Source organism: Bos grunniens, chromosome 4, assembly GCF_055505025.1.
Source record: "Bos grunniens cultivar Pamir isolate PY7600 chromosome 4, Bosgru_T2T1.0, whole genome shotgun sequence".
Taxonomy (NCBI): Eukaryota; Metazoa; Chordata; class Mammalia; order Artiodactyla; family Bovidae; genus Bos; species Bos grunniens.
The window spans coordinates 10,724,525-10,751,334 of record NC_141168.1 but is presented as its reverse complement, the minus strand read 5'-3'; the positions used below and the strand labels follow the sequence as shown (position 1 = coordinate 10,751,334).

The window sequence follows — 26,810 nt, the reverse complement described above, 5'->3', positions numbered from 1 at the left end:
CGCGTTCGCTCAGATGGAGTTCTCCTGGCCGCAGCGTGGGTTGGGTGTACGCGTCCATATGTACCAGGAGGAATTAATTACATATTGAAAACATCTGCATTAGCAGCGTCTGCAGTTCGCGCTGCTCCTGTCGGGATGCTCGGCTCTGTCCCTTGGTGTTAGGACCACTCGGAAGACCTGCCTGTCGGACTCCTGATTCTGGTTCCCAAGGGGGGCCGGAGCTCCCGGAGCCTGTACCATCTCTTGTCTGGAGGGGAGGAGAGGCGGCTGAGAGAAGGCACCCGAGCGCAGGGGTGGTGTTTCCTGCAGCTGGGGGGTGGGGGGGGGGGGGAGGTGAGGGGCGCCAGGGTTGGAACCGGGTTCCGCGATCACCCCGCGAATTCCCAACTTCGGCCCCGCCTCCAGCCCGGGGTTGGGGAGAGGCGCGCGCCCCCCTCCTCGCCCCCGCCCCAGCCGATGGACCCGGGCCCGTGGGCTCCTTCTCGCGGCTGTTTCCCCGCGAGGCGAGGGCAGGGCAGAAGGGCTGTGACAGCCAGAGGGGTACGGTAAGGAGGAGGAGGAGGCGGCGGCGGCGAAGGAAGAGCCGGGGAGGGGCCTGGAGCCGCGGGGAGAGAGAGAGGGGAGGGCTTGCCCCCCCACCCCACCGCCGCCCCCTGCCTCGCCCGCCGCCCCGCTTCCCTGGCGCTGCCGGCGGCGGCGGCGTCTCCAGCCCTCCGGCCGCGGGGAGATGCTGCCCCGCGCCGCGCCGCGCTGAGGCCGTGCGTGCGCCCGCCCGTGGCCGCGGGGCTGCGTGCTCCGTGCGCGCAAACACAGTCCCTCCATGTGAGCTGCCGGGCGCCCGGGAAGCCCTCCGAGTCCCGCTGCCCAGCGGCCGGCTGGGGAGCGCTCGCCCGCAGCGGCAGCATTAGCACCGCCGCCGTCCCCGCGCGCGCGCTCCCCCCATCTCCTGCATCCTCCGTTCTTCTGATTTTCTGCCTCGTCCCCTGGTGATTTTTCTTTTTTTTTCCCTGAGAAGGAGAGGGCGGGGTAGGAGTCCCCTCCTCTGTTCCTCCCCCCGCCTCCCGCTCCCCCCCTCCCGCCTCCTTTTTTTTTTTTTTCCTTCTCGGTTTGAATTCTTTCCCCCTGACATTGGTTCGCAGAGCAAGAGGCGAGACAACACGCGCGGAGGGAAAAGGCAGGCTGCGATCGCCCTGCTGCTCCGGACTGGAGCCCGGACCGGGTGAGCGCAGAAGAAGAAGGACGCAGAAGGGTCTTGGTTTTTTCCGTGGTGCCCGAGGACGGCCCATCGCCCTCCGAGAGACTGACGGACGGACGGCGCCTCTCTGCAGCGAGCCTTTGGAGTACCGCGAGCCGGGAGGCGAAGGATGCCCGGGGCTCGGGGAGCCCGCTGCGGGGCAGCGCTGTGGCTCGGGCTGCTTGGCGGCATCTTCTGCAGAGCCTGGACGGCTCCCGCCACGTCCCGTAAGTAGCCCTTCCGCCGCCTCGCTCTGCGCTGGAGCAGTTTCAGTGCCGCATTGATGTTCCACCCGCCCCGGGTACCAACTCCGAGGAGGTGCCTTCGCAGGTCTCGCCCGGCTGATGCGTGTGTGTGTGTGTGTGTGTTTGTGTGTGTGTGTGTGGTTAGGTTGTCACGCACTTGGCGGCCGCTGCAGCAGGGGAAAACTCCAAACCCCGCGCTCCGGGCTGCAGGGAAAGAGAGGGTGGTTGATGCTGGTGATGTTTCTAGAAAGTTGTTTGTGGTCATGGAGATGGGTTGGCGGCCGCTTGGTTAGAGTGGTACAGTGTCGGTGACGGCTGCTTAGGAGTTCTCTCTCCACTTCGGTCTGTTTGTGTAGACGGAGTTCATTGCCTTGGGCTTAGATAGGTCAAGGGAAGATGAAAAGTGAAACCGTGGCAAAAATAAGTTTATTTATGGTTTTAACTTTAAATGAGCACGGCTTCGGGAGTGGGAAAGGAGCTTATTTTGAGCAGGTTGGGCACCTATGGACTTCTGCTTGTCACCCCCACCCCAAGTTAACGACCGTTTAGTACTTGCTTATTAAAATGAAACACAGTGAATATAGTATTGTAACAGAAATCGCTTTAATTTCCTGGCAATGGAGTGTAACGCAGTCTGGAACTTGGGACAGGCAATGCAAAATATCTCTAATGCAGTAGTGAACAGATTTCTTGAGAGTTTTCTGGAAAAAAAAAAAAATGCTCTTCAGTATGTTTATCTCTGTGTGTTTTAGCTAGCTTTTTCTGAAAAAGATTGTTCATTTGTTCGTGAGGTTAGAAAGAGTAGGAAGCAATGGAAGATTCCAGCCCATCTTCTGATTCCAGCCCATCTTCTGCATTGCTTTAGAAGTGCGTATTGTGCATCTAGAGAGGAAATGCATGAGCGCTCCTTTGGCTCAGAAAGAGTTAAGCACCAGAAAGATTGCCTGTAGGATGATAGGGTGATATTCATAAGAAATACTTGTTTCTGAAAATGAATGAGTTGTTAAAGAGTCATCACGGAGATTTTAGGTTTTGAAAAATAAGTGTTTTCCATGTAGGAAGAAAAGTTTAGTGTTTTCCAGAATTCATATGTGAAGTATCTCTATCAGATCCTAGGATCCGTTAGAATATCTTCATCCATATGTTAATATTAATGCTCTTATTCCAGTGTATAAATATTAATAAGAATAAACATTGAAAACTGACTTTATAAGTTGTGCTAAAAAACCTACTAAGTAGTAATATCATATGATGATCCAGATTTACTGTTTTGACAAATTTTCCCAAGTACAGTATTTGATTCCCTTTCATTTCAAGATATCATTTCAAGATAGAGAAGCCACTAAATGGTAATCTAAGTTTGTAATGAACTTGAAAAAAAGTTTTACAGTTTTTTCACAAAATAGATTAGACATAAAAATGTGATATGTTATTAATATTGAATGCCAGTTTTATAGATTTAAATATAACTTATGCAGCATTAATGCTCAGTATTCCATAAATATGTAACCAGCTACTGAGAAAACTATTCTGATGAAATTTCAGTTTCCATGTCAAGGTCTGGTTATATAGAACTAGTTGCCACTTTCCTCAGAAAATAAGCTCATTACCAAAAAAAATAAAAAATTAAAAAATTAAAAAAAAAGAAAATAAGCTCATTATACATGAAATTTGTTGTGTTCACGGACTCAAGGCCCTTAGAGCCAGACTTTTTTCCTGAGTTCTGTACTTCATTTTTCTGTATACTTTAATTATAATGGATCCATCTGAAAAATTCATGTGTCAAGAATGGCTTACATGCAGTCATTGGGTTACTATATTTTAAGAACCGAAAAGTTGTCATTTCCTACATACATTCTTAGTTCTTATAACTTAGAATTTGGCTACAGGGAAGAAGAGAGACCATTACTTTTAAGATAGATAATAGTTTTGTTCAATTATTCAGGTTTATTTATTTAACTCTTATTCCTCATTTTTGAAAAAAAAAGTGTAATGGTTTAAATAATATGATGTTTTCTTTTGTTTGAATCTGAGTTGTGGGACCAAACTCAGAGTTGCCCCCATTCTAGAAATGAATTAAACAATAAGAGTGATTTCAATTTTACTGATTAGAACGAGTGTCACATACTCAGTACTTTAAATCTATACTTCTACCCTTAATGAAAAGTTTTGTTTATATAATATATGCAGCTCTGAAGAAGTTTGAGAGTTAAATTCTTAATACTAAAAGCCAATACCCAAAAGAGAGAAAAAATGGTTAACTACATGAATCTAAGATAATGAACAACTCAACCAGGAGAGGTCATCACAAGACAAAAAGTAGTCTGAAAACCTAAAAGTAATGTTTTTATTTGGTACCCATTTAAAAAATATGATGACTATGCTAAAACTTATGGTTCCCAGATAACTTTCTAATATGATGGATGTTTTTTTGGAAGATATGGTTAATATTTTAAAATTTCATAACAACATCGTTTCAGATATGCATTGGCTTCTGGCTTATTTCTTCTTCCCTATTATTGAACTGTATATACGAAGGCTGTTCCTGTTAATACCGTCTTTTTTATAACTAAACTAAAATAAACTTTAAAGAAGCTTATCTCTAGGATTAAGTAGAAATGGATTTTAATTTCTTGGCAGATAGTGGAAATGAGCTGCTGCTGAGCCAATGGCATCAGAGAACCTTGCTTCTTGTGAATGTATGTGCACAGGGCACATATGTAAAGTTTAAGTTGAATATTTTACTCTTAGGGAATTGCATTTATTTGAACACATTTGAAAGACCCTGGCAGTACAGTTCTAAATGATGAGAAGCTTGAGCTAGCATTTAGTGAATTTAGTTTATTCTTAAAGTATATTAAATTTTGACTTAAATAGTGCTTTCTAATAAAAGTTGCTTTGCATTATTTTATATAGCCATTAAACTATAATTTCACTGACTGGAGTATTTGAAAAGTGTGGGTTCAATTGATCAAATACTTTGTAGCAAACATGTTTTTACTTATATAAGCACAAATGTATATAGATATTTATATATACATATGTTAAAATCCTTTAAATACATTTTATATAATATGTGTGATATAAAATGTATAAGGATACAATATTATTTAATATAGATAATATTATATATTTATTATATGTAAAATATATGTGTATTTATATGTTTTCTAACAAGTCTCTCAAGGGGTTTAAGTTGCTTGCACATTTATAGATAGATCTTTTCATGTGCAATTATTTCAAGTAACTAAATAAACAATATTAAAACAGTAGGAAATTTGTCTTTTTTCTCTGTTTAGTTCACATGCCAACCTTAAAATGGTATCTTTTAAAAAGTTGAATTAAATGTAAAATATATAAGTAAATGTGAAGGCAAATACTATTAGTTATACTGAGCTTGAACGTAGTAATAAATTTGTCTTAATTAAATGAATTTAATTTAAAAAGTTCTTTAGGTCAGTAAAGTTCATTGATTGAAAACCTAACATTATTTATTTAATCCAAACCAATGAAAAGAAAAATATTATTCACTCATTAGAGATAAATATATGATCCTGATTTCATTGTTCAGGAAATTGGGATCTTTGTCTAAATTTTCTCTTTTAATATCGATACATGGAAAAAATGAGTAAAAAAAGCAATCCACAGATTCAATATAGTTTTCATTAACTTTTAAACAAGTATAAGCATACAACACATCATCTTTAGACAAATAACACCAAAGTTGTTTGATGTATATCATATATATTTTAAAATCACATTTCTAATATTTTTTCTATTCTAATTGGCAGGACATTTCAAGGTCTATAACTTCTTTGAGATTTTAAATCACTTCCCTTAATTATAAATTCTTCCAGAGAAAATCTTAATAAGTCTTTAAAAGTGAACTAGTAAGTCATCTTGTTTGATGTATCCTTTTCATGATTGAAACATAAAAAGAATTCGATGTACCGCCCCTTGGCTTGCTTCTCTTTTTTAAAGAAGATTTTATTTGTTGTAAATGTGGTGAAGAATAAGGGGAGATTCTTACTTCAAATCTAGTGGGTGATTATCTTAAAAATATTAAACACAGAGAGAACCACTTCTGTATATTGTGTCTGTAGTGATTGATTTTAATGGAATAAAGAAGCAAATGGGTAATTTCAAAGTTTTCCCTTATCTCATTGATTTGAGAAGTGTTTTAGTTTATCATTTATCCTGTGTGCTAAGTTAAACAATAGAGTGCATAATAATTTAAGCCTCAAAGTCTACATTAAGGAAATAAAGGGAATGCTATATTTATAATCAGTGTCTGAAGTTGAGTGTTTGAATGTTTCTAGATAAATACATATTATAAGATAAGTAGGTTGTCGAAAACTAAGATATATTTCTATAATCATCTCCTATTTGGTCATGGAAGAAATTATGTGTGTAGTTTTTCCATGTTAATATGTAAGAATAATGATAAAGTGATCTTTGTATAGGCTTTAGCTTTTCAAATGAGACTGATACAAGAGAATACTTCTCAACAGAATGATCAGTTAAAACTGCATCTTCCCATCTCCTGGGATCTTTAGAACCTGCCTGTTTTAGTTCTGACCAACTAAAGAGATTGTTGGTATTTGGAAGTGCCCCCTCTTTCTCTGTCCTAATGTTTTCTTTTATGTGGAGAAAACTGCGCTTATAACCTTCTTAGCCTCTATCTCTGCTGTTCACTCATCCCACTCCAGGTTAGGCGGAGTGACTTAACCTGTTAGGTGGCTTTGGGAGAAGAACCTAGTTGAGCCCTTCCACCTGCTTTCTTCCAGGCTTCCTGCAAAAGGTGTAGTAGGTTCTACTAAAAGACGTGTCAGAGTAGGCTATGCCTCTGCAGTAATTTCTGTGGTAATATGAGGAGTCTTATGATGGTCAGCTCTTCCTATGGATAGAAGGCCTGTTTAATTTCAGAATTAAGGTTAATGCATCCCATGGTTGCCACACACTGAAGCACTTTTCTTCCGTATCCGCAATTATTACGTAAAGGGTGATGTTTGCTCTCCATCTGCGACTTCTTTTTTAATCTAGAACTCAGAGACAGAAAGGAGTGATGTTTATTGTCCCCTATCAAGCCCCAACATATTAAAATTGCCAGTAATAAGCTTATATAGTATTGAACTAAATGAACATGGTTAAAAACCAGCGGTGATTTAAGACTTGTTTTTCCTCCTGGAGGTTGAGTTGGAGAATTGACTTAGTGCAACTACAATCTCCAAGCTCCTCTATTCATTCCTTCGTATCTGCATGGTTCTGTTAGTGATATTTATTTTATAGAGACATTTAAAAGAAAACCATTTGTTTATCTGGGGTTAACATTACCATTTAACACACACATCTTGGTTATAGACTTTAGTAGCTCCACATTTCAATTCCATGCTGTCCATTTAAGCATCAGGTTAATTTGACATGTCTTGAGTTGGTTGTTTCTTCCTAATTTGTGTTCCTACTACGCAGTCATGAAGAGTTGGGTGATTTGGATCAGTTATTCTACAAAAGAAACAGAAACATTTGGACTTTGAAGACAAAGTTGACTGATTTCCTTGATTGTAAATTTCGAAAAGAGCTTGTTAAACTCTTACTTAGTTCATTTTGGGGGTAGACTATTCATAATAACAGCTTGAAGTAACTGAATTTTTTATAGCACTCCAGATTTTAAAACCTCCCCTGATAGTAGGAAATCTGGAAATAAAGATGTATTCGTTGGCTCTGAGTTTGCTTCTGAAGAGATCACATTTTTGGTATACTATAAAAATGCTGCAGAAATACAGGCAAGCTCCCGAGGGCCGTAGTCAACATTTTCCTTATGATTCACGTTTGTTTGAAATACTCTCGTAAACATACATAGTGATATATTCTTTAATGTTTTTATATTTAGGAAGGAGGTAAAATTAGTTCCTGAGAATATTTCGTATCAGGAAAAATGATCCCCAAAGACATATAAGGTTCTTCTTCCTGTTTGCAGTTCACCCCTTGGTGGGTGCACAGTCTCACTAATCCGTTTGTATCATAGAAGAGGGTGAATGAAGGTTAACCTTCATAAAGTCAGGCTCCCTGACGCTGTCTTGTGTGGTGCGTCTACACTGGAATCAAGTTATAAAAAGTTTAATTAAATTCAATAAGTATTTGCTCACTTCTATGCATTATATGTCATGTTGAAAAAAGTACATAAAAAGACAAATTTTGCCTTGACTCCTAATTTTCTCTTAGCCACTCTAACAGTGTCAACTAAGTCATTCAATTACGAGATTGTTTAAAAAGGAATGCACAGGCAAAGTAAGTACCTGTGCTCTGAATTAACAAAACAACTTATTCTGGAGTGAAATAGTACCATGCTTTGCCAAAGAATACATTTACCTGTAAGAATATTCTTTTAAAATGGAAAGTGTTTATCGTTACTTGTAAAAAATGCAGACTCACACAGTTATTGTGAACTAAGGTAAATTGTATATTGATTAAAATGCATCACTCAACTCATTTTACTAGGTAGTCATCTCTTACTTAATGTGAATCAAGTTATTAATCAACCTTATAAAAGCAAATGTTTACTTCCATGTCATATACTCAGTAGATGATATACATATTGTGCAAAATATGTGAACAGAAGGACTACATGAAAAAAAAATCAGCCTAATTATGTAATTTTAGCATATTTTAGGGATAGCGTGTGTTTAAAATTTGGTAATTACACATGAATAATTTCTTCATTAAATTACTTAATTGTTAATAAATTTAAGCTTGAAATGTATATAATGCCTGTGGTATATTTGAAACATTTTTAATTCAAGCAAAAATATATCTGGAAAATCATTTATGAATGTCAGTTTTTCAAATGATTAAATGAATATGTTATTAGTTTAATGAATTTAATGTCAGCTGATCTAAGAACATGTGATCCAGACTTTTTTTCCTCCCTGCACACTCATGGCCACAATAAAACATAAGCTTGATGCCATCATCAAGATAGTGCTGCTAACCTATTGTGGCATTTTTTTCTCAGTGAGTTTGAATATGGCCACAAAATCCAATCCTTCTGGACACAGTCAACCAGGTAACCACATAAAATCTCATCAGATTTGATCTATAAAGTAAAACTTTATTTTTTACTTATGTAGGTTATCATCACTGGAGGTTTTTCAGCTGACTTTCATTAATGAGAAGCTATACTCGTTACTTAAATCACATGATTAATATTCAGTGTTATCATGTGGAAAAAAATACTTTTATGTCTGTTTTATACAGTAGAAGAAGTTGTTAATGGTGGTGATGAAATCTTCAAGAGTACAATTTCATCGTACCTGATGCACGTCTGTAGTATACGTGAGATTTACTCAAGGATCTTAACATAGGCATGTCGGTTTCTCATGGCTTGTTTAAAGCAGATTCTAGCATTGTTGGCTATCTGGAGTTTGGAAGTAAGAGTAACCATTTTATTGTGTCAGTTGACAAAGGTAATTCTGTCAAAGATATCAGTGTGTCATAATTGGGTATTTACATTGCTTCTACTATCTCCTGCATTGGAAGGCAGATTCTTTACCACTAGCGCCACCTGGGCAGCCCCACAAATATAAACAGCCTCCTTCAAATATTTATATACTGATGTATTTGTGTGCAATTGATGTCAAAACTGGAAGGCTTGTTCAACAAGTATATATCATTTCTCTAATAAATGTTTCCTGATTGAGTTCTAAAAACTCATAACAATTACCTTTTCAGCACCAATCTGTTAGTGTTCTTTTCCAGAACTCTAGGCATCAGTAGAGATTATTATGCTTAAAATTTTTTTCCAGTTGACATGAATACTGATGTTTGTCGATTGCATACTGCAGGTCAAGCGGTACTCTCTAGATGTATTGCTGTGCTGTGCTTAGTCGCTCAGTCATGGCTGAGTCTGAGATCCCATGGACTGTAGCACCGCAGGCACCTAAGTCCATGGGGACTCTCCAGACAAGAATACAGGAGTGAGTCGCCATGCTCTTCTCCAGGGCATCTTCCCAACTCAGGGATCAAACACTCCATTCCAGTGAATTCTCCTGCATTGCAAGCGAATTCTTTACTGTCTGAGCCACCAGGGAAGTATTAACTCATTTAATACAACACTGCTCCAACTTGCTGATAAGACAGTGAAGGCAGAGAAGTAAAGTAGCTTTCCAGGCCACTTGTATGATCTGTCCACACAGTCTGTGCTCGTAACGATGGCGCCGCTGGCTAGGTGAAATATTAAGTCATTGATTTCCAGTTCTCTATAACTGAGTTTCAACTTGCATCTAGGCAGTATTTTAAGGATTAATTACCTGCTTATGTAGAGTTGTAGGGAAAAGAATACCTGTCATCATAAAGTTTCTATGTCAGTGATAACATTGAATGATAATAATGGAAACAATGTTATTTATATTTTAAACCTCTTCATAATGAACTGATTTTACAATGGAATTCTATCTTGTGAAACTATTTATTTAAAGGTACAGAAAATATTTGTTAAAATGTTTTGTCAGATAGGAATAAAAGCTATTTAAAACTGGTCTTCAGGAAATTTTGCGGTATGTATCCAGAACTGCAAATATTATTGACATTACCAAAGGTTAAAAGTTGATACCTCTGTCATCTATAACCAGTGTTTTGAGGATGAATTTCAAATGATAATTAATCATAAAACTTTTCTTGAGAGTCATGTCAAGAGGAAAACTTCTTTATCTTTAATGGCTATGGGAAATTATTTGTCTCAAAAATATTTGTCAGTTCTAATGCTTAAAACCTCTTGTACCTATTCCTCTTTGTCCATCCTGTGACCACAGTTCTAGTTAAGATTTCCAGCATTTCCATCCAGACATTAATTTAGCAGCCTCCTAGTATGTCTCCTTGCTCTTAATCATTCTCCTCTAGTTTATCATTGATACATATGCCAGAAATACTTTCCCCAAACACAAATCTTGTCATGTGCTCCACTTCTCTGGCTCTTGTCTGTCCCTTTGATGTAATCTCCCCTAACCCAACATTTGCCCTCCAGAGCCTTGCCATACTACAATCCTTGCAACTTCTTCAATACAACATGCTGCTTCTACTCACATTTCTTTTATGCTGTCTTACATTCTGTTCCCTCCTTCTGAAATGCCTTTTCCTATTTTGTATATGCTGATATTAGAAAAATCTAACACATGGCCCAAACCTCAGAACTTTGGAGCAGACTGGAGGTACCATCACCTCCCTGTGGTGATTTGGTCTAATTGCAGACAAAATATCAAGAGGATGATAAGCAGTTCCTTTGCTATTTGGACTTATAAGGGGTAGGCCAATGACAGATAATGTAAGTTATCTTCAATTATCTAATGTTAGAATGAGAAATTACCCAGATTGCTGACACGCCGTGCAGTGATAAGCACAGATACTTGTTTATCATTATTTATACATGAATATTAATCTATCAAGGGAAATAAAGAAACCATGCTGTGTCAGCTCTACAATGTCTCAAACCCTTTTGCTACATGGCTCTATTTTATAGCATTTTCTGTACTTCATTTAAGCCATATGGTTGGTCAGACTCATTAAAAGACAAGCATGAATGCCCTTTTCAAAACACGCTGTTTCAAAGAAATACCTGTAATCTGCATGTAAGTTGAAGACAGATGTCAACAAAATAATTATTGTGCTTAACAGGTACTTCAAAGAGAGTGCCTAAGTTGTCAAAAAATCTTGTAAATGATAGAGTAGTTGCAGAGAAACTTGATAATTGCATACATTTAGCCATGGCACTCCATCCCAGTACTCTTGCCTGGAAAATCCCATGGACGGAGGAGCCTGGTAGGCTGCAGTCCATGGGGTTGCTGGGAGTCGGACACGACTGAGCGACTTCACTTTCACTTTTCACTTTCATGCACTGGAGAAGGAAATGGCAACCTACTGCACTGTTCTCGCCTGGAGAATCCCAGGGACGGGGGAGCCTGGTGGGCTGCCGTCTATGGGGTCGCACAGAGTCGGACACGACTGAAGTGACTTAGCAGCAGCAGCAGTGTATATTATCCAGCATATTAGTTGATATTGTCAAAGTTGCTGTGGGATGTTCAGTGAATTTCATTTTGATCTTTAACAGAACAAGAATATTCTTTGATGAATACAAAAAATAATCACTTATATTCTATGTGTTTATATTTTGAATTAACTCTTCCTGTCTGTACATTTGAAACTTTGTACATGCTGCACCTCATCCTTAAAACATCCTCCAGCCTTGCCTTTTCAAAGTCTGCCATCCAGCTAAACCTGGTTAAAAATTTGTAAGCTTTACAATGATTCTCCACCACTACCTGCTGATAATACAAGTGACTCCTGTTTAACCTCTGGTCTGCATGGGCACAGCCTACACATATATGTGTGCCATTGTATCAAAAGAGCTAGACTTCAGTGTATATCTTTTACCATATATGGCACTGTACTAGTTGCATTGAATTATCATATAAAATTAAACAGTTACCTCTATTTTGGAATGCTCAAAGCATAAGAGTGCTCAAAAAATTAAAAACTCACAGATTTCACATTTATACAATTTTACTTTTATCAAGTTATCCCATATACTAATACATAATCTACATTTACATAAATTCATGCCATTAGTTCTAGCTGGGCTTTAAGATAATAATAGCTTAGTATCTACTCTATAGTCTATTGCTGTAAAGTATTTGAAGACAGATATCATTAAGTCTGATTAAATTTTAAGTCACCATTTTATAGATGGCCAATTAACATATCAAAGATTAATATAGCTGTTAAGAGAAAACATTTTGATTTATATTTACTTATAGCCCTCAAATGACCTATCACATTTCTGGGTACATAAACATAAATAAATATAATCTGATTGAACTCATAGATGAGTTCTATATATAAATTATGCAAATGGCTAGATTGTAATGACATGTAAAGATTTCTTTTATCAGTTCTACTGATATTTCTATAGCTAAATGCAATGTAATCAGTAGTATAATTTTAATATATTAGTTACAATAAAGTTTATCTGTAAGTAATCATTCTTGTCTTATAAAATACTGCCTTAAAATGGACTCATCTATATGAACAACAATAACAACAGCAAAAAGTAACAGAGTATTAAAAGTTATTTTAAAGCCTAATTTACATCTTTTATTTTTTTTAAATGGAAAGGCAACATAGTCTTGAATTTCAGTTTATTGTGTGTTCTTTGCCCAAAGTATATTAAGAAAATATTACTGCAATTTGAGTAGTCTTCATATCATGGAAACATGCTTTAATGTTACATAATTATTGTATACAGTGATCTGAAGCATTTCAGTTTTACAGAAAGTATATTATTAAAGTGCATCATTATTGCACATTTTTAGATGTGAAAAAATTAGAGTAATATATCCAAATTTAAAAGAGATTTCAAATAGTGTAAATAAAAATGACACGTTCTTCTATTAAATTGACTTCAATGGAGCTTTCTGTAAGAGGCTTTCAGATCTATTTGTTCATTTTATATGTCTATAATTATAGTATTTAGAGCGTCTCACACTGTGTTTGTTTCTACGTATTGAACTTTCAAATGACAAATGTACTAATGGTGGAGCCAAAGACAAATCATGCTAGCAGCTGAGTTACTGGCCTGCGGAAGTGGCCTGTGACAATGTCGCCTGAGGAATAATTAAAAAATAACTACTCAGAAACATGCATGAAGATTAGCTTGTTTTGGAAAATTAGTGACCTAGGTCTGGACCTAAAATTATTTCTCATTTTTTTATTTGTTATACTCTTACTAATCTTTCATGTAACACATTCGGTTTATAAACTGAATGTTTATAAGATGAACATGCTAATCTTAGTGGGAAAGATTAATAATAATATAATACCACTTGAGTCAGTGATTCCATCCAACCATCTCATCCTCTGTTGCCCCCTCCTCCTCCTGCCTTCAATCTTTCCCAGCATCAGGGTCTTTTCCAGAGGAACTGGCTGTTTGCATCAGGTGGCCAAAGTACTGGAGCTTCACTTTCAGTGTCAGTCCTTCCAATGACTATTCAGGGTTGATTTCCTTTAGGATGGACTTGTTGGATCTCTGTGCTGTCCCAGGGATTCTTGAAAGTCTCCAGCCGCATGCTTCTGTAAGTCATACATTTTATTTGTTTTTTTATCTCTCATTGCAAAATTGTTTTCACTATCCTTTTTTGTAATATTCAACCTTAGCAAGTTACCTTAAGTCTCTTTTATTTATTAGGTATGTTAGAATTTCAATTAAAATTGCTCAGTCACTCCAGAGGCAAGTTCATCAGTGATTAACCAGATCCTCTCTGTTACAACTTTATAGTTGGAACCTAAAGAATGAGAAGGAGCTACATAAGGGAAGAGAAGAGGAGAAATGTTCCAAGCAGAAGAGAACAACTATGCAGTCACCACATTGGCCAAGTTTGGACGTTCCTCTGATTGGGATGTAGCTCATGACTTTGGAATAAGTCTTTTGCAAAACAGATGAGAAAAAATAAAGTTTTGCAAGAGTAAATAACACGGCCTGATAGTTTATCAACAAATAGAGGGAAAATACATTTTTGCTGGATAAAATAGAGAATATGCATGTATTATCTTTAGTAAGAGAATAATGTTTTACCAGTGTTGTTAAAAATAAGCATTAAGAAACCTTACAATCTATGAATGAAATTGACTATCAGCCAAGTCAATTAATTTATGACAACCAAGAATATAAGTGGGGAAATTATAGCCTCGTCAATAAATGGTGTTTGGAAAACTGGACAGCCATATGCAAAAGGATGAAACTGGGCCACTATCTTAACAACATACACAAAAGTCACCTCCAAATGAGTTAAAGACTTGAATGTGCCACCTGAAGCTATAAAACTCCTGGAAGAAAGTGTAAGTGATAAGCTCCTTAACTTTGGTCGTGGTGATGAATTTTTAGATCTGACACCAAAAGCAAAGAAAGGAAGTAGGATGACATCAAACTAAAAAGATTAAGGAGCCAAGGAGCCCATCAACAAAGTGAAAAGGCAACCTTCAGAATGGAAGAAAATGTTTGAAAATCCTGTGCAGTATTTCCTCTTTATCCACGGTTTCTCTTTCCAAGGTTTCGCTTAACTGAGGTCAGCTGCAGTCTGAAAATATTAAATGCAAAATTCCAAGATAAGCAAGTGGTAAGTTTTAAATAGTGCACCATTCTGAGTAGCTTGATGATCTTCCATGCCTTCCGGTGCTGTCCCACCCAGGACATTAATCACTCCTTTGTCCAGCACCTCCTGCCCCTTAAATACTTAGTAGCCAACCTCGCTATCAGATCGACTGTCCCGGATTCAGTTTGCAGCACTGATTCTGGCAGTGCTTGTGTTCAACTTACTGAGGTTGCTAAGACCTACAGTAAGAACAAGTCTTCTGTACGCACAGAAGTGTATAGAAGGAAAAGGAAATATATGCTGGTTTTTATGCTGGAACTCAAATTGCAAAAGTTATGGACCCTCTGTTACAGTATATTGTTATAATTGTCTATTATCAGTTACTGTGAATCTCTTACTATGCCTGATTTATAAATTAAAGCTTCCCTATATAGGTATATATAGGGGAAAAGCATAGTATGTATAGGGTTGGTACTATCTATGGTTTGAGGCATCCACCTGAAATCTTAGAATGTATTCCCTGCAGATTAGTGGGGGCTACTGTTTTCAGTAAGGGGTTAATATCAAAATATATAAAGAACTCATGGAGTTCAAGAGCAAAAAAAAAAAAAAAACAAATCATCTAATTAAGACTGGACAGAGGATCTGAATATTTTCCTGAAGAAGACAGAGAGCTGGAAAGCACATGAAAAGATGCTCAGCAACAGTAACCATCAGGGAAACACAAATCAAGAGGACGATGAGCAATCCCCTTACACCTGTTAGGACAATAGTTATCAAAAATATAAGAAGTAAGCTGTCGGTGAGGAAGCAAAAAAAGAGAACCTTTGTGCACTGTTGGTAGGAGTGTAAATCTGTGCATTTACTATGGAAACCATTATGGGCATTCTTCAAATAATTAAAAATTGAATTACTCTATGATTTAGAAATTTTACTTCTGGATATTTACCTGAAGAAAATGAAAAGACTAACTTGAAGAGACATATGCCCTGCAGTACTATTTATAATAGCCAAGATATGGAGTCAACCAGAGTGTTCACTGAAAGGAGAGTGGATAAAGAAGATATATTAATATATCACATATATGGTAGAATATTACTTAGCCATAAAAATATTGAAATCTTGCCTTTTTGCCACTCCGGGTAGGACCTAACGGATATTATGCTAAGTGTGATAAGTCAGCGAAAGAGAAATACCATGTGATCTCACTTATATGTGAAACCTAAAAATCAATAGATTAATAAATCAAGCACGTGGTTGCAGAAACTAGACTGGTGGTGCCAGAGGTGGGGAGTTGAGGGCATAGGCAGAATGCTGAGCTAGATCGCAAGGTACTCACTTCCAGTTATAGAATAAATAGATCATGGGGATGTGATGTACATGGTGACCATAGTTAGTAACACTGTATTACATATTTGAAAGTTGCTAAGAGGGTGAATTTTAAAAGTACTCATCACGGGAAAAAAATTGTAACTCTGGTGATGAACATTAACTAGATTTGTTGTGGTAAGCGTTTCACAATATTTACAAATATCTAACCATTTTGTTGTACACGTGAAACTCATACAGTGTTATGTGTCACTTATACCTAATTTTTTTTTTTAAAGAAAGAGAACATCTTGCACTCTATGAATGAGCTACACTATCATCCAAGTTGGGTGTTTGGAATAAAAAGCATATATATTACTATACATAGACTATTGCATAAATTACTATTACTGCATAGATTTGGGTGTAGGGTAGGTGGGAATAAGGTGTTTCTTCATTGTCATTTAAAAATATATGCCATTTTCTAAATTTTTTGGAAAACTTGATCTGTTTCTGTTTTGCTTTGCTTTTTTTTTTTTTTTGTAGTTTTGAATGAAAAGTAGTTGAAATCTATTTTGGTTTTAATCTGAAACAGTAAATTTGGCTAGGTGAACTTCACTGAAGTAAACAAAAATCAGAATAATCTATGAGTGTTTTATGTTTGTATGTATGCAATTTATTTATGTATGTATTTGTTCATTTATTCACCACCTATGAATTTTAGATTCAAGGGGTTGTCTCTGTGTCAGCATTCATAACTCTGTTATTATCTGTGGCAAGATTTCTCTACTGTCAAAGCTGAATTCCTTAAATATGTGAAATAATATCCTTAAATATGTGAAATAATATCCTTTACTGTGAAAGGATATCTCATCCTAGAATCTCCTAAAATAAAGATCACTGTCACATAATGTTCTATAGTCATTGCTGAAAATTATTTTTCTACTGGACACCTGCTCAAATGTGTTGACATTAATTTGGTGAAAGTCTGAATTTTTTATAAATAATTTACATATTATTTTGGAAAAGTATCAGTTAATGCTTATTAGCACAGACTTTCATGTAAGAAAGGCTGGATGTGGTTGTTAGTTCTGTTCCTCAGTGACCATGGACAAATTATCTAAAATTTGAGCCTTAGATTTCTGATATTTACAATGATGAAATAAGAGTACCTTCATGAAAGGCTTGCTATAAGGATTAAGGACAAAATGTGTAGTGAGTGGCACATCATGGTAGATTAATTTTAATAATTTTGTTATTTTTTAATGCATTTGATATTTATTATACAGTGTTTATAATGCTAGACTATGTAGATATTGCAAAATTATGTGTGATTGTTGCAGACATTTGTTTCATAATTTAGTTGGGAAGCTGACACTTACATTTGGAATAATTAGCAAAGGTAAGACCAGTATTTATTATTTAATTTTCGTGTAATTGGTCACATGTAAATGGTCAACAAGGGAGGTAATATCTCATTTTCTTAATGAAAGAATTAACTGAAGGAAATCGTGCATATATCATCTATATTAATTGAATTTATAATTTGTTATAGGTGGCAATATAAGTGGAGCTATACACACAACGATGTTAGTACTTAAAAGTCATTTGTTTTAAAAGTATACTGTTGTTAAAAAGTAAGGGAGAAATTACTCAAGCAGTATAAAATAATTAATCTATTTAGGAGAGCCCATTTTACAGTGTAGCAGGCATTCCATTACCTTACTCACAAATGTTTCTGAAAACCCACAACATGTGCAAATTAGAGAGCTTGTGGGCATGAGGAACATATCCAAAAGCATAAACATTTTTACTGTAACTTGTCAGCCATATGGGCAGATGGTATAAAGCTTGTTTTCTGAAATGTGATGGAAAGTATAAAAAGAAATTTGACAATTTTTTTTCATTTTTGAATTTGACTATCCAAATAGCTAGAAAGCTGGGAAATCAGTGGTATTATTTTAAGACCCTGAAAATCAGTGCCCAGGATTTTTGGAGGTTCAGCACTCAGCTGAAATTGTTTATAGACATGTTTTCATTATTAATGGAAACATCTGAGTGTCTATTAAAAAAAGATCACTGTGGTAAGCCCTGGAGATTATGAAAACTTTGGAGACAGTGTCTCTGTCCTGAAGGGTTTTATACTCTCTATGAAGGTAGAAAAAACTTATAGTTTAACTTTTTAAATAAGCAACTTTGCCTATACTAAAAGCTATGTAATTTCTTTGCAAAGGCCCAGGCCAAATTAACAATTATGTTTTGCTACATTAAGGTATGAATTGAAATGAGAGGATCATAAAACTGATGGAGAGTTAGTCACTAGAAAATTATACTATGTGACATAGTCTGAGATCCTGTCAATATTTCCTAGTGACTATGTCAATATTTCTCTGTGACTCAGATGAGCCCTGAGGCCATGACTGGCCTTTGCCTTGCAGCCAGCCTGAGTCACGCCAGGTGATGGTATCTATCATTTTCTGTCTGACAGTGGTAGAGTATATATATTAGATATTTATTTTTTCAATTTCCAACTTCCTGGCCATAGGATATCGTCAACCATCTTGGAAAATATTTGTTCCTTCGCTTCCTCAAATTTTGAATACTCTTTTCAGTAAAAGGAGGTGGATTTATAATTTAATTTATAGAAACAGAAGGACAAAGGAGAGAGTGAAAAAGATTAACACTCTCCTTTTACCTCCGGGAAATTTAAAGCAAGTCCGGAGTTACCTCTCATGGCTTTTTATTACCTGTGTGTCTCTTTTTCTTCTGCCTACTCTTATCAAACAGGAAGATAGATAAGTTGAGGTGGAAGGAAACTGGGTTATAATAGTGAAAGAAAAATCACTGATCTTCATCTGTCAGGTAATAAAAATGAGCAATAAGAGAAAATATTCACGAGTGTTTTGTATCAAATGACTTGTTGTTTCTCACCAGACACCAGGATATTAGGCGTAAGGAAGTTAAATGCTGCTTTCTCTTTGAAAATTAAATTCATTATTTAATATATTGACACAAAACACATTTAAATCTGAAAGAAATCAAGGACAGTTGAAAAATAGTACATCCAGAGTTGAGGAAGGAGTGGAAATGTTAAGTGAACTAAGTGCTTTAACATATAGTTATATGTATACAATTTTCAGAAATGTGTATCAGTTTTTATAATTACGTTCTAGTCAGTATGAATTGCCTAAAAGATTTTAATATCAAAAGGAATATTTGTTTCATTATGCAAAAATATTATTTTGTTCCTGGACAATATTGTCTACATGAGAGAGCATTTCAGACTCAGAAACATCAATACTAATATTTGCAGTAATTCAATGATATTTAGCTTAGAGAATTTAGGTAAGCAGAGAAATAGCTTTGATCATTTAATACATGGATGTATATGATTGAAGCAGCACTTACTCATTGAATAAGAGGCAAGTTCCTAAATAATATGTTTTCAAAATGTATTGTTTATAGCTGACTTTGAAGAAGTATATAATATTGAATGTAATTATGATATACTTTCACATAATAGTATCTTATTGATATTTTAACTCAATAGTTACAGGGTATTTGCAGTTATTTTTAATGTGATTAATGGTTATATGCCTCATATTTTTAAGTATTAATACATCCCACTGGCATTACTGTGCTATGTATATACTTCAAAATTTTTCTCACTTTAGTAAGATTTAGTTGATTGCGATATACTTTGGGAAGATAATGGTTGAATTGTATGCATTTTACATTAGGCTATGTATGCATAAATCCTAGCAAGTCAAAGGATTGTTAGAAAATACATCTTGTATTCTTATTACATTTGATTCCATACAAATTGTTTGTTTTTAAGGAATGTAGTATTAAAATAAGGTTATTTCAGAATTTGAGTAATGCACCAATTCCACAAAGGGCAATATAGAACTTGATATGTTTTTATACTGTTAGTATCTTTGCAGCTTAACTTTTCAGTGTTGACCACACATCAGAGGCCTTCACTTTTGACATAAAATAAAGCACAGCCTCCAAGTGCTGAATGACTGTGTATCTGAAACAAATGCAAATAGTGTCTATATCTTAGGTTACAATCTTTATCTTAGATTTTAGTCTATGCAAAAAAATGCTCTTAAGCAGATGACTGGTTTACTTAAAATGCTTGCCAGCAAGAGGTTGTACGTGAATGCTTGTTGGGCATTGAGGACTCGGCAATACTGGCCATTACGGGAGCTGGTGCTGAGGAATTTGATGTGAGAGAAGGAACTTGAGAAAGTAGCACTTCTTACCGTTTAGACGCACATGAACCCCCTGGCAGACTTGGATGTAGTTGCCTGAGGTGGGACCTCAGACGCGGCATTTCTCACAGGCTCCCTCCCATGTAATACTGAAGCTGAGCAGTCCGTGAACAACATATTGAGCAGCCAGGTTTTGAACTTGAAATCTGTAAGGAAGGATGCTATAACAACCTTCTCACTAATTCTGAAATTAAGAAGCACAGCTAAATGGGGAAAATTGGAAAAAATGTACATTCATTATGTCACATTATTAAATATTTTTTGTGTTAATAGGGCTTCCCTGGTGGCTCAGAGGTTAAATTTCTGCCTGCAATGTGGGAGACCTGGGTTCGATCCCTGGGTGGGGAAGATCCCCTGGAGAAGGAAATGGCAACCCACTCCAGTATTCTTACCTGGAGAATCCCATGAACGGAGGAGCCTGGTGGGCTACAGTCCATGGGGTTGCAAAGAGTCGGACATGACTGAGCGACTTCACTTTCACTTTCTTTCACGTTCACACTTGTAGTCAGTGATATAGTTTGGGGATAAAACATGCAAAAAGTGTAAGTAAGTGGGTTAGTTGGATAGTCTTGCTCAGTTTTATAATCTCTCTAATTTTTAGTTTTACATTTATAACTTTAAAGAATTGAACTAGGTTACCTCTAGAGCCCATTACAATTTTTAAAAATATATGATTCTAGTTTCCAAAGTAAAAGCAGAATGGAGTGTCTTTCCAAACCTCAGTCTTGCTTTTGTCTCTAACAGGAGCTTGCGGATAGAATCGCAAGGCTCTTATAAAGTTTAAGTGGTATTATTCACTTAAAATGCTTAACAAATTGCTTTACCAAAGACAAATGCTAAAGTAATGTTACATATTAGTAATATTATTACAAAGATTGCTCCTGCTACTGCTGCTACTAAGTCGCTTCAGTCGTGTCCGACTCTGTGCGACCCCATAAACGGCAGCCCACCAGGCTCCCCTGTCCCTGGGATTCTCTGGGCAAGAACACTGGAGTGGGTTGCCGTTTCCTTCTCCAATGCATGAAAGCAAAAAGTGAAAGTGAAGTCGCTCAGTCGTGCCGGACTCTTAGCGACCCCATGGACTGCAGCCTACCAGGCTCCTCCGTCCATGGGATTTTCCAGGCAAGAGTACTGGAGTGGGGCGCCATTAGGAAGATCAAAACCAAGAAAGTGAAGTAACTTGTTTCAGGTCACAGAGATTTCTAGAGATGTGCTAAACAAAACAATAGTAACAAAGTAGCTGTATAGTTGATAATATACTAGAGATAATGCTTTCTAAGTAAATCTATTCATTAGAAACAGATTATCACAAAGGAAGAAAGAATGTATGCCTTTTTCTGTTAAAACTGGTAGAATCCTACCAAAATTAATCTAATCTCCTTTACCAGATTACTTTTCTCATGTTTGATAAAATGTGTGTATGTACTTTTTTGTTCTAATATTTAATAAAGATACTGTTTACTGGTATGCAAACAACTCCAAGTGATGTCATGCTTGTAAAGCACATATTCATCTACTGACATGCAATTATTATTACTTTATATTATGTCAACTTTATAAATATAGAAATATTTCTCTGTGTGAATAGATGTATAGAAAAACAATAATATTGATCAAGGTGTTCTGTGTCCTTCATAATGCTAATTGAGTGTGGTTTTTACATTGTAGACAACCAAGAATCACTATATAGGACATGATGGATGCCTACCAATAGTCTAGATATCCTCCCATAAATTATGTGGGATTTATGCCAATATGGTGAGTTTTTCCATTTAAAAACAACAATCAGGGTCAGTCTTTCCTATGTAATTGACTTACAAGGGACCACAAAGAATTGTTATGAACATATTTTATATCTTGTTACCCTCAATATTGCTGAATGCCAGGAACTGACTACAGTGGGAAAGTTAGGGTCAGTGGCTGTAAGTCTTGCATTTCAAAGTTTAGGGGACATTAGTATGGTTCCCAGGAAGGGGTATTAAGGAGGGTCAGGTTGTGCTCTCCCAAGGGATTTCATCTTGCAGAATTGTAAGTCGGTTTTTGGTTCCTTTGGTCTGGTTTAGTTCTTTAGCAGGCAAAGTCTCCTGAGGAATGTTAATAATGTCCACCTGGGCTCCTTCTCGAAACTTGGGAGCAGGTGGAGGCTGTTGAGAGCATCCCACCTGTTTTTCCCGTCAAGCAGCACTTGCCTTCAGTATCCAGTGGTTCAGTCTCCACTGTTGGGTGTCTCTTGGGTTACATGGCCATGGTTTGATTGAAATGTCACAGTAGGGTCACTGCTCATGATGAATTGACATAAGTCTGAGCACAGTGGGCAGGTGAAGCATTTTCACACCAAGTTGGGTGATTTGCAAAAACAATACATGGCTATTTCTCATGTTGGGATTTACAGGTGATTACTATAGGGGAAGAAAATCAAAAATCTTTCAAACCTTGAAATGGGGAAAATTTAAGATATAAGCCCAGTGACCTATACTGAAGACCACGGTATGTTAGTTACTTTTTAACTTTTCTGTGGACTTCTGCCGTGAAACACCCTTTGTCAAGTCTCTTTAAAACAGAACTGATGCATGTTGGCAGTCTACGGTCTGAATACTGCATTTTGACTTGCTTGGAAACCTTATCTTTAGAACTAATAAATAATCAGTTACTATTTTTAATCATGAAATTGCTCTAAAAGTATAATTTTAAGCATTCTATTAGAGCCTAATATATACTTCTAGAGAAGGTAATGCATTATTTAAATACCCACTTACCTGCCACATGGAAGATAGGAATGTTTCATCCATTTTTAAGGGCATAGTGGGATATTTGTTTCTTTTGAAATGTGGTTGGCACTTTTTTTTTCTTTTTCCTCTTCTGTCACACATAAAGAAACAGTACTTGAAAGAAGAATATGAGTCTCTTGTTTATTCTTAATTTGACCATTAAAATATATATAAAGATCTTCCTAAATTGTCATTAAGAGTCTAAGCTAAGCTAAGTCGCTTCAGTCGTGTCCGACTCTGTGTGACCCCATAGATGGCAGCCCACCAGGCTCCCCCATCCCTGGGATTCTCCAGGCAAGAACACTGGAGTGGGTTGCCATTTCCTTCTCCAATGCAGGAAAGTGAAAAAGTGAAAATGAAGTCACTCAATCGTGTCCAACTCTTCGCGACCCCATGGACTACAGCCTACCAGGCTCCTCCGTCCATGGGATTTTCCAGGCAAGAGTACTGGAGTGGGGTGCCATTGCCTTCTCCCATTAAGAGTCTAAAAAAATGAAATAGATATGTAATTTTGTTAAAGCAAAGCCTCAAATTTCATAGAAACATTTGTGAAAGAGATTTTTATGAAAAAAAAAAAAAACCATGTATTTTTTTGTCTGAACTTAGTAATTTGCCAAAAGATAGGACCAAGGATACATTTTGTTAATGTCATATAATTACCAGTTAAATGAAAGAATTATAAGTAAAATTGAAATTAAAAAATAAATTATAAAGATTAAGGCAGGAAAAAAAAAACACATTCTACCTAAATATATAATTATTTAAAGGATTACTGAAGGATTACCAAGCTGTTTCTTCAAGAACATCATAATTAAATTAATAGTGAGAATTTTTTTGCAGCTTATGCTTACATTTTCTTCAGTTATATTTTGTTTTTACAAAGTATATTTCTTGTAAATTATGAAACTAGAGCCAGATGTGTGGCATAATGTAAGAAAAGCATCCTAAGAGAATAAACATTCTCAAGTTCTAAAACTATAAAACTTTAGCTGTAAATTGATGACGAATGTCACACTGTCATTTTAGCATTTTTCTTCTGGGAATTCTATGAAGAAATAGGTGTGAAATGATATTTTCCAACTTTCTTTACTCTGTGAAAAATACAATGTATTTTGTGCACTGAATTTTGAAATGGTATGGAAGGTCTGAAGAATGTAGAATTGTTGGTAGTCCACCATTGACTTACTAGATATATTCACATTTTTATCTCAAAAATTTTAATCACTTGACGTTTGCAGTTTATTGTTTTGTTTTTGTTAATACTGAGATGTTGATATGTTACTGTGCAGTTTTCATACAAGTGATCTTTTAATTATGCTACTAAAAATATAAATAAGGAAATACTGAAAATATCCATGAAATGAGTTTAGGTCTTGAACAATACAGATAATACCATTCACACATTTTAAGGGAAATTACAGTATATGAGTAAGAAATACAACCTTTGAACACCCAAGTCTTGGAGTCCATTTTCATTTTGGCAAAACATGTCTAATTCTCAGTATTTCTCTCTAAGATACACATTTGTGTCTATGTGTGTTTGTGTGTGTGTGTCATGGGGTGTCAGTTTATTTAGCCTACATTATGAGGTAATTTGTTGCTTGCATAGTTGAAAATTTTTTATAAATGAAACTCACCTCATTGAAGTGACATAAATTAAAAAGAAAATATTAAAATCATTTGCAAATGACTTGCATTTATCATACTTTCTTGGCACAAATACAATATAAAATTATCCAGAGTGCTTAGGGATATGGTTATAAATATTTATTAAATATATTATTTGGATTATTATTTCAGTGGCCTATCAGGTATTTTGAGCTTCTTTTTCCACCACTAAATGGCTTTAGGCCACCATGCTTTGCTCTTTCATCCTATTGATGTCAACATTCTCTTTTGACTACTGACATTTAACATTAAAAAGGACTTCTGAAACCATTAGGTAAGATTATAGTAGATCTATTTGTATTAGAAGATATATTAAACTTCCATTGCAACAGACCTCTGGATGCCTTGGAGTTTCTTCTGTGCTTATGGTTAATTTTCCATAAAATTATGTGTGGGACACTTGAGTTTTTTCATTCATTTTTATCAAAACACTCATTCCTTCAACTGGTCTGTCCCTCCTTTTAAAAATATTTATTTGTTGTTTGAATGTGATAGATTTTTGTATTGGACACCCCAGAGTCAACTTACTCTGTAAAGAAGTCTGTGGAAATACAAGTATTTTATTATCCACGAACATCAGTTTTATCATTTGTGAAATAATTGGAATAGTAATGTCTGTTGAGGTGACTGTGAGGTGACGTGCATTAAAGTGCATACCTTAGTGAATGGCACAGTGTGGGTATTTCATAAATGTCAGTTTTCTTTTCATTATCTTTGTGTAAAATTTACATGTAATTCATACATGGTTTTAGGGCTCAAGCAGCCCCTATTAGCTCTCTTCCTGTTAGCTCGTTGTTTTGATGTCTGGGCAGCTACAAGAGTCTTCCTCATCAAGTGTAACACTTCCAAGCCTGTCTCCCTACCCCTGTTTAATTTGGTGGGCTGCCTGCTGATTCTCAGAATTTGCCTAAATAGATTCAGCTTCATCTGCTGAAGCAAATCCCATTTCAAAAATTCAGTTTGTGGACAGCTCACTTTGGCAGATGAAGCAGGAAAGAAGATGAGACATTTTCTATGATCTAAAAGGATAGGAACAGAAGCAGAGTGTTCTTGAACAGATCCACAGGTCCACGATCGATGGTGGGGACCACTTCCTGTTCAGTGACTCAAGAAACTGACATGAACTTTGATACTGTGTGGAAAAGGGGAAAAATATTAAGAAAGAGATTTGGCAGAGAAAAAGTGACAACGGTATTGAATTCTTGGACAAAACGCACCAGTGTGCTTTGACATATTGAAACCTCCTACTCCCTTCCTTTCCTCGTTTTTGTCTCCTGAAACTCATTTGTAAAATTATTTCCAGTGTCCTTACTCAACCTTTTAATTACCTACTACTACTAATCCCATCCCCATATTACCTCACTTTGTTGTCACATGTTTCGCCGTCTTGACGTGTCTACTTTCTGTGGTGATGTATTCATTTGATTCTCATGGATTAACTCTCATCATTTCTATGGCTGAAAATATCCATTCTTTAAGCTGTTTTGACTTGAAGTTGGGAAATCTAGAGCAACCCCAGCATCTCCCATTGTTTCTTTTGGGTGGTTTAAAAAAGATGTGATTTCAGCTCTTCTCAGGGTTAAGCTGAATTTTGTTGATAAGGGACCTTTCACTTAAATCACCTCATATAGTTTATTCTCTATGTAGCAATAATTGTGAGGAGAAGGAAGAAAAATATGCTCTCTTTCTCCTCCCCATGATGAGAGCATCTCAAACAATATAGAACCAAAGAGAGCATTTTGGAAACTGGCTGTGCTGTTTTTCTTGATTATAATGAAGTAGGGATATTGGCATTAAGGGTGGGAGACCAGGACTGCTAGGAGGTCTGACCGTCTGCATGTCAAGCCTGCCCCAGAAAGAATCTCTCACCACTCAGCGCATGTAAGATTCAAACAAACAAAGTCTGTTTAGAAATGTCCAACTCTAGAACTTAACTAGAATTGGAATATAAATTTGAAATATATTACAGAGGTGTTTTTTTAATATGCATTAATCGTCTAGATACAACAACTGTGTAAGTTTAGGAAACTTTGTATTCTTTCCAATCATCAATATGAGTTTTCAAGCACTTCAAAAAATCACACATAACAATGTTAGTCCTAGTGGCAAACACAGCACATTTGCCTCAGTCTGTATTTATAGCTATTATATTCACTGTGATACTGAGTGAGTGA

At 36.5% G+C, this 26,810-nt stretch overlaps 1 protein-coding gene across 2 annotated transcripts in view; it reads left to right on the top strand.

Annotated features, from left to right (window-relative positions):
* Positions 1-1,114: 1,114 nt before the first annotated feature.
* CNTNAP2 (contactin associated protein 2) overlaps positions 1,115-26,810 on the top strand; it is a 2,322,173-nt gene continuing 2,296,477 nt past the window's right edge. Inside the window, exon 1 of one of the 2 annotated variants that reach the window (XM_086398240.1) lies at positions 1,115-1,461. In XM_086398240.1, coding sequence (XP_086254366.1) covers positions 1,365-1,461 — 97 coding nt within the window. In that variant the 5' untranslated portion in view covers positions 1,115-1,364. The remainder of the gene's footprint in view (positions 1,462-26,810) is intronic. The other variant, XM_086398244.1, reaches the window with a different exon arrangement.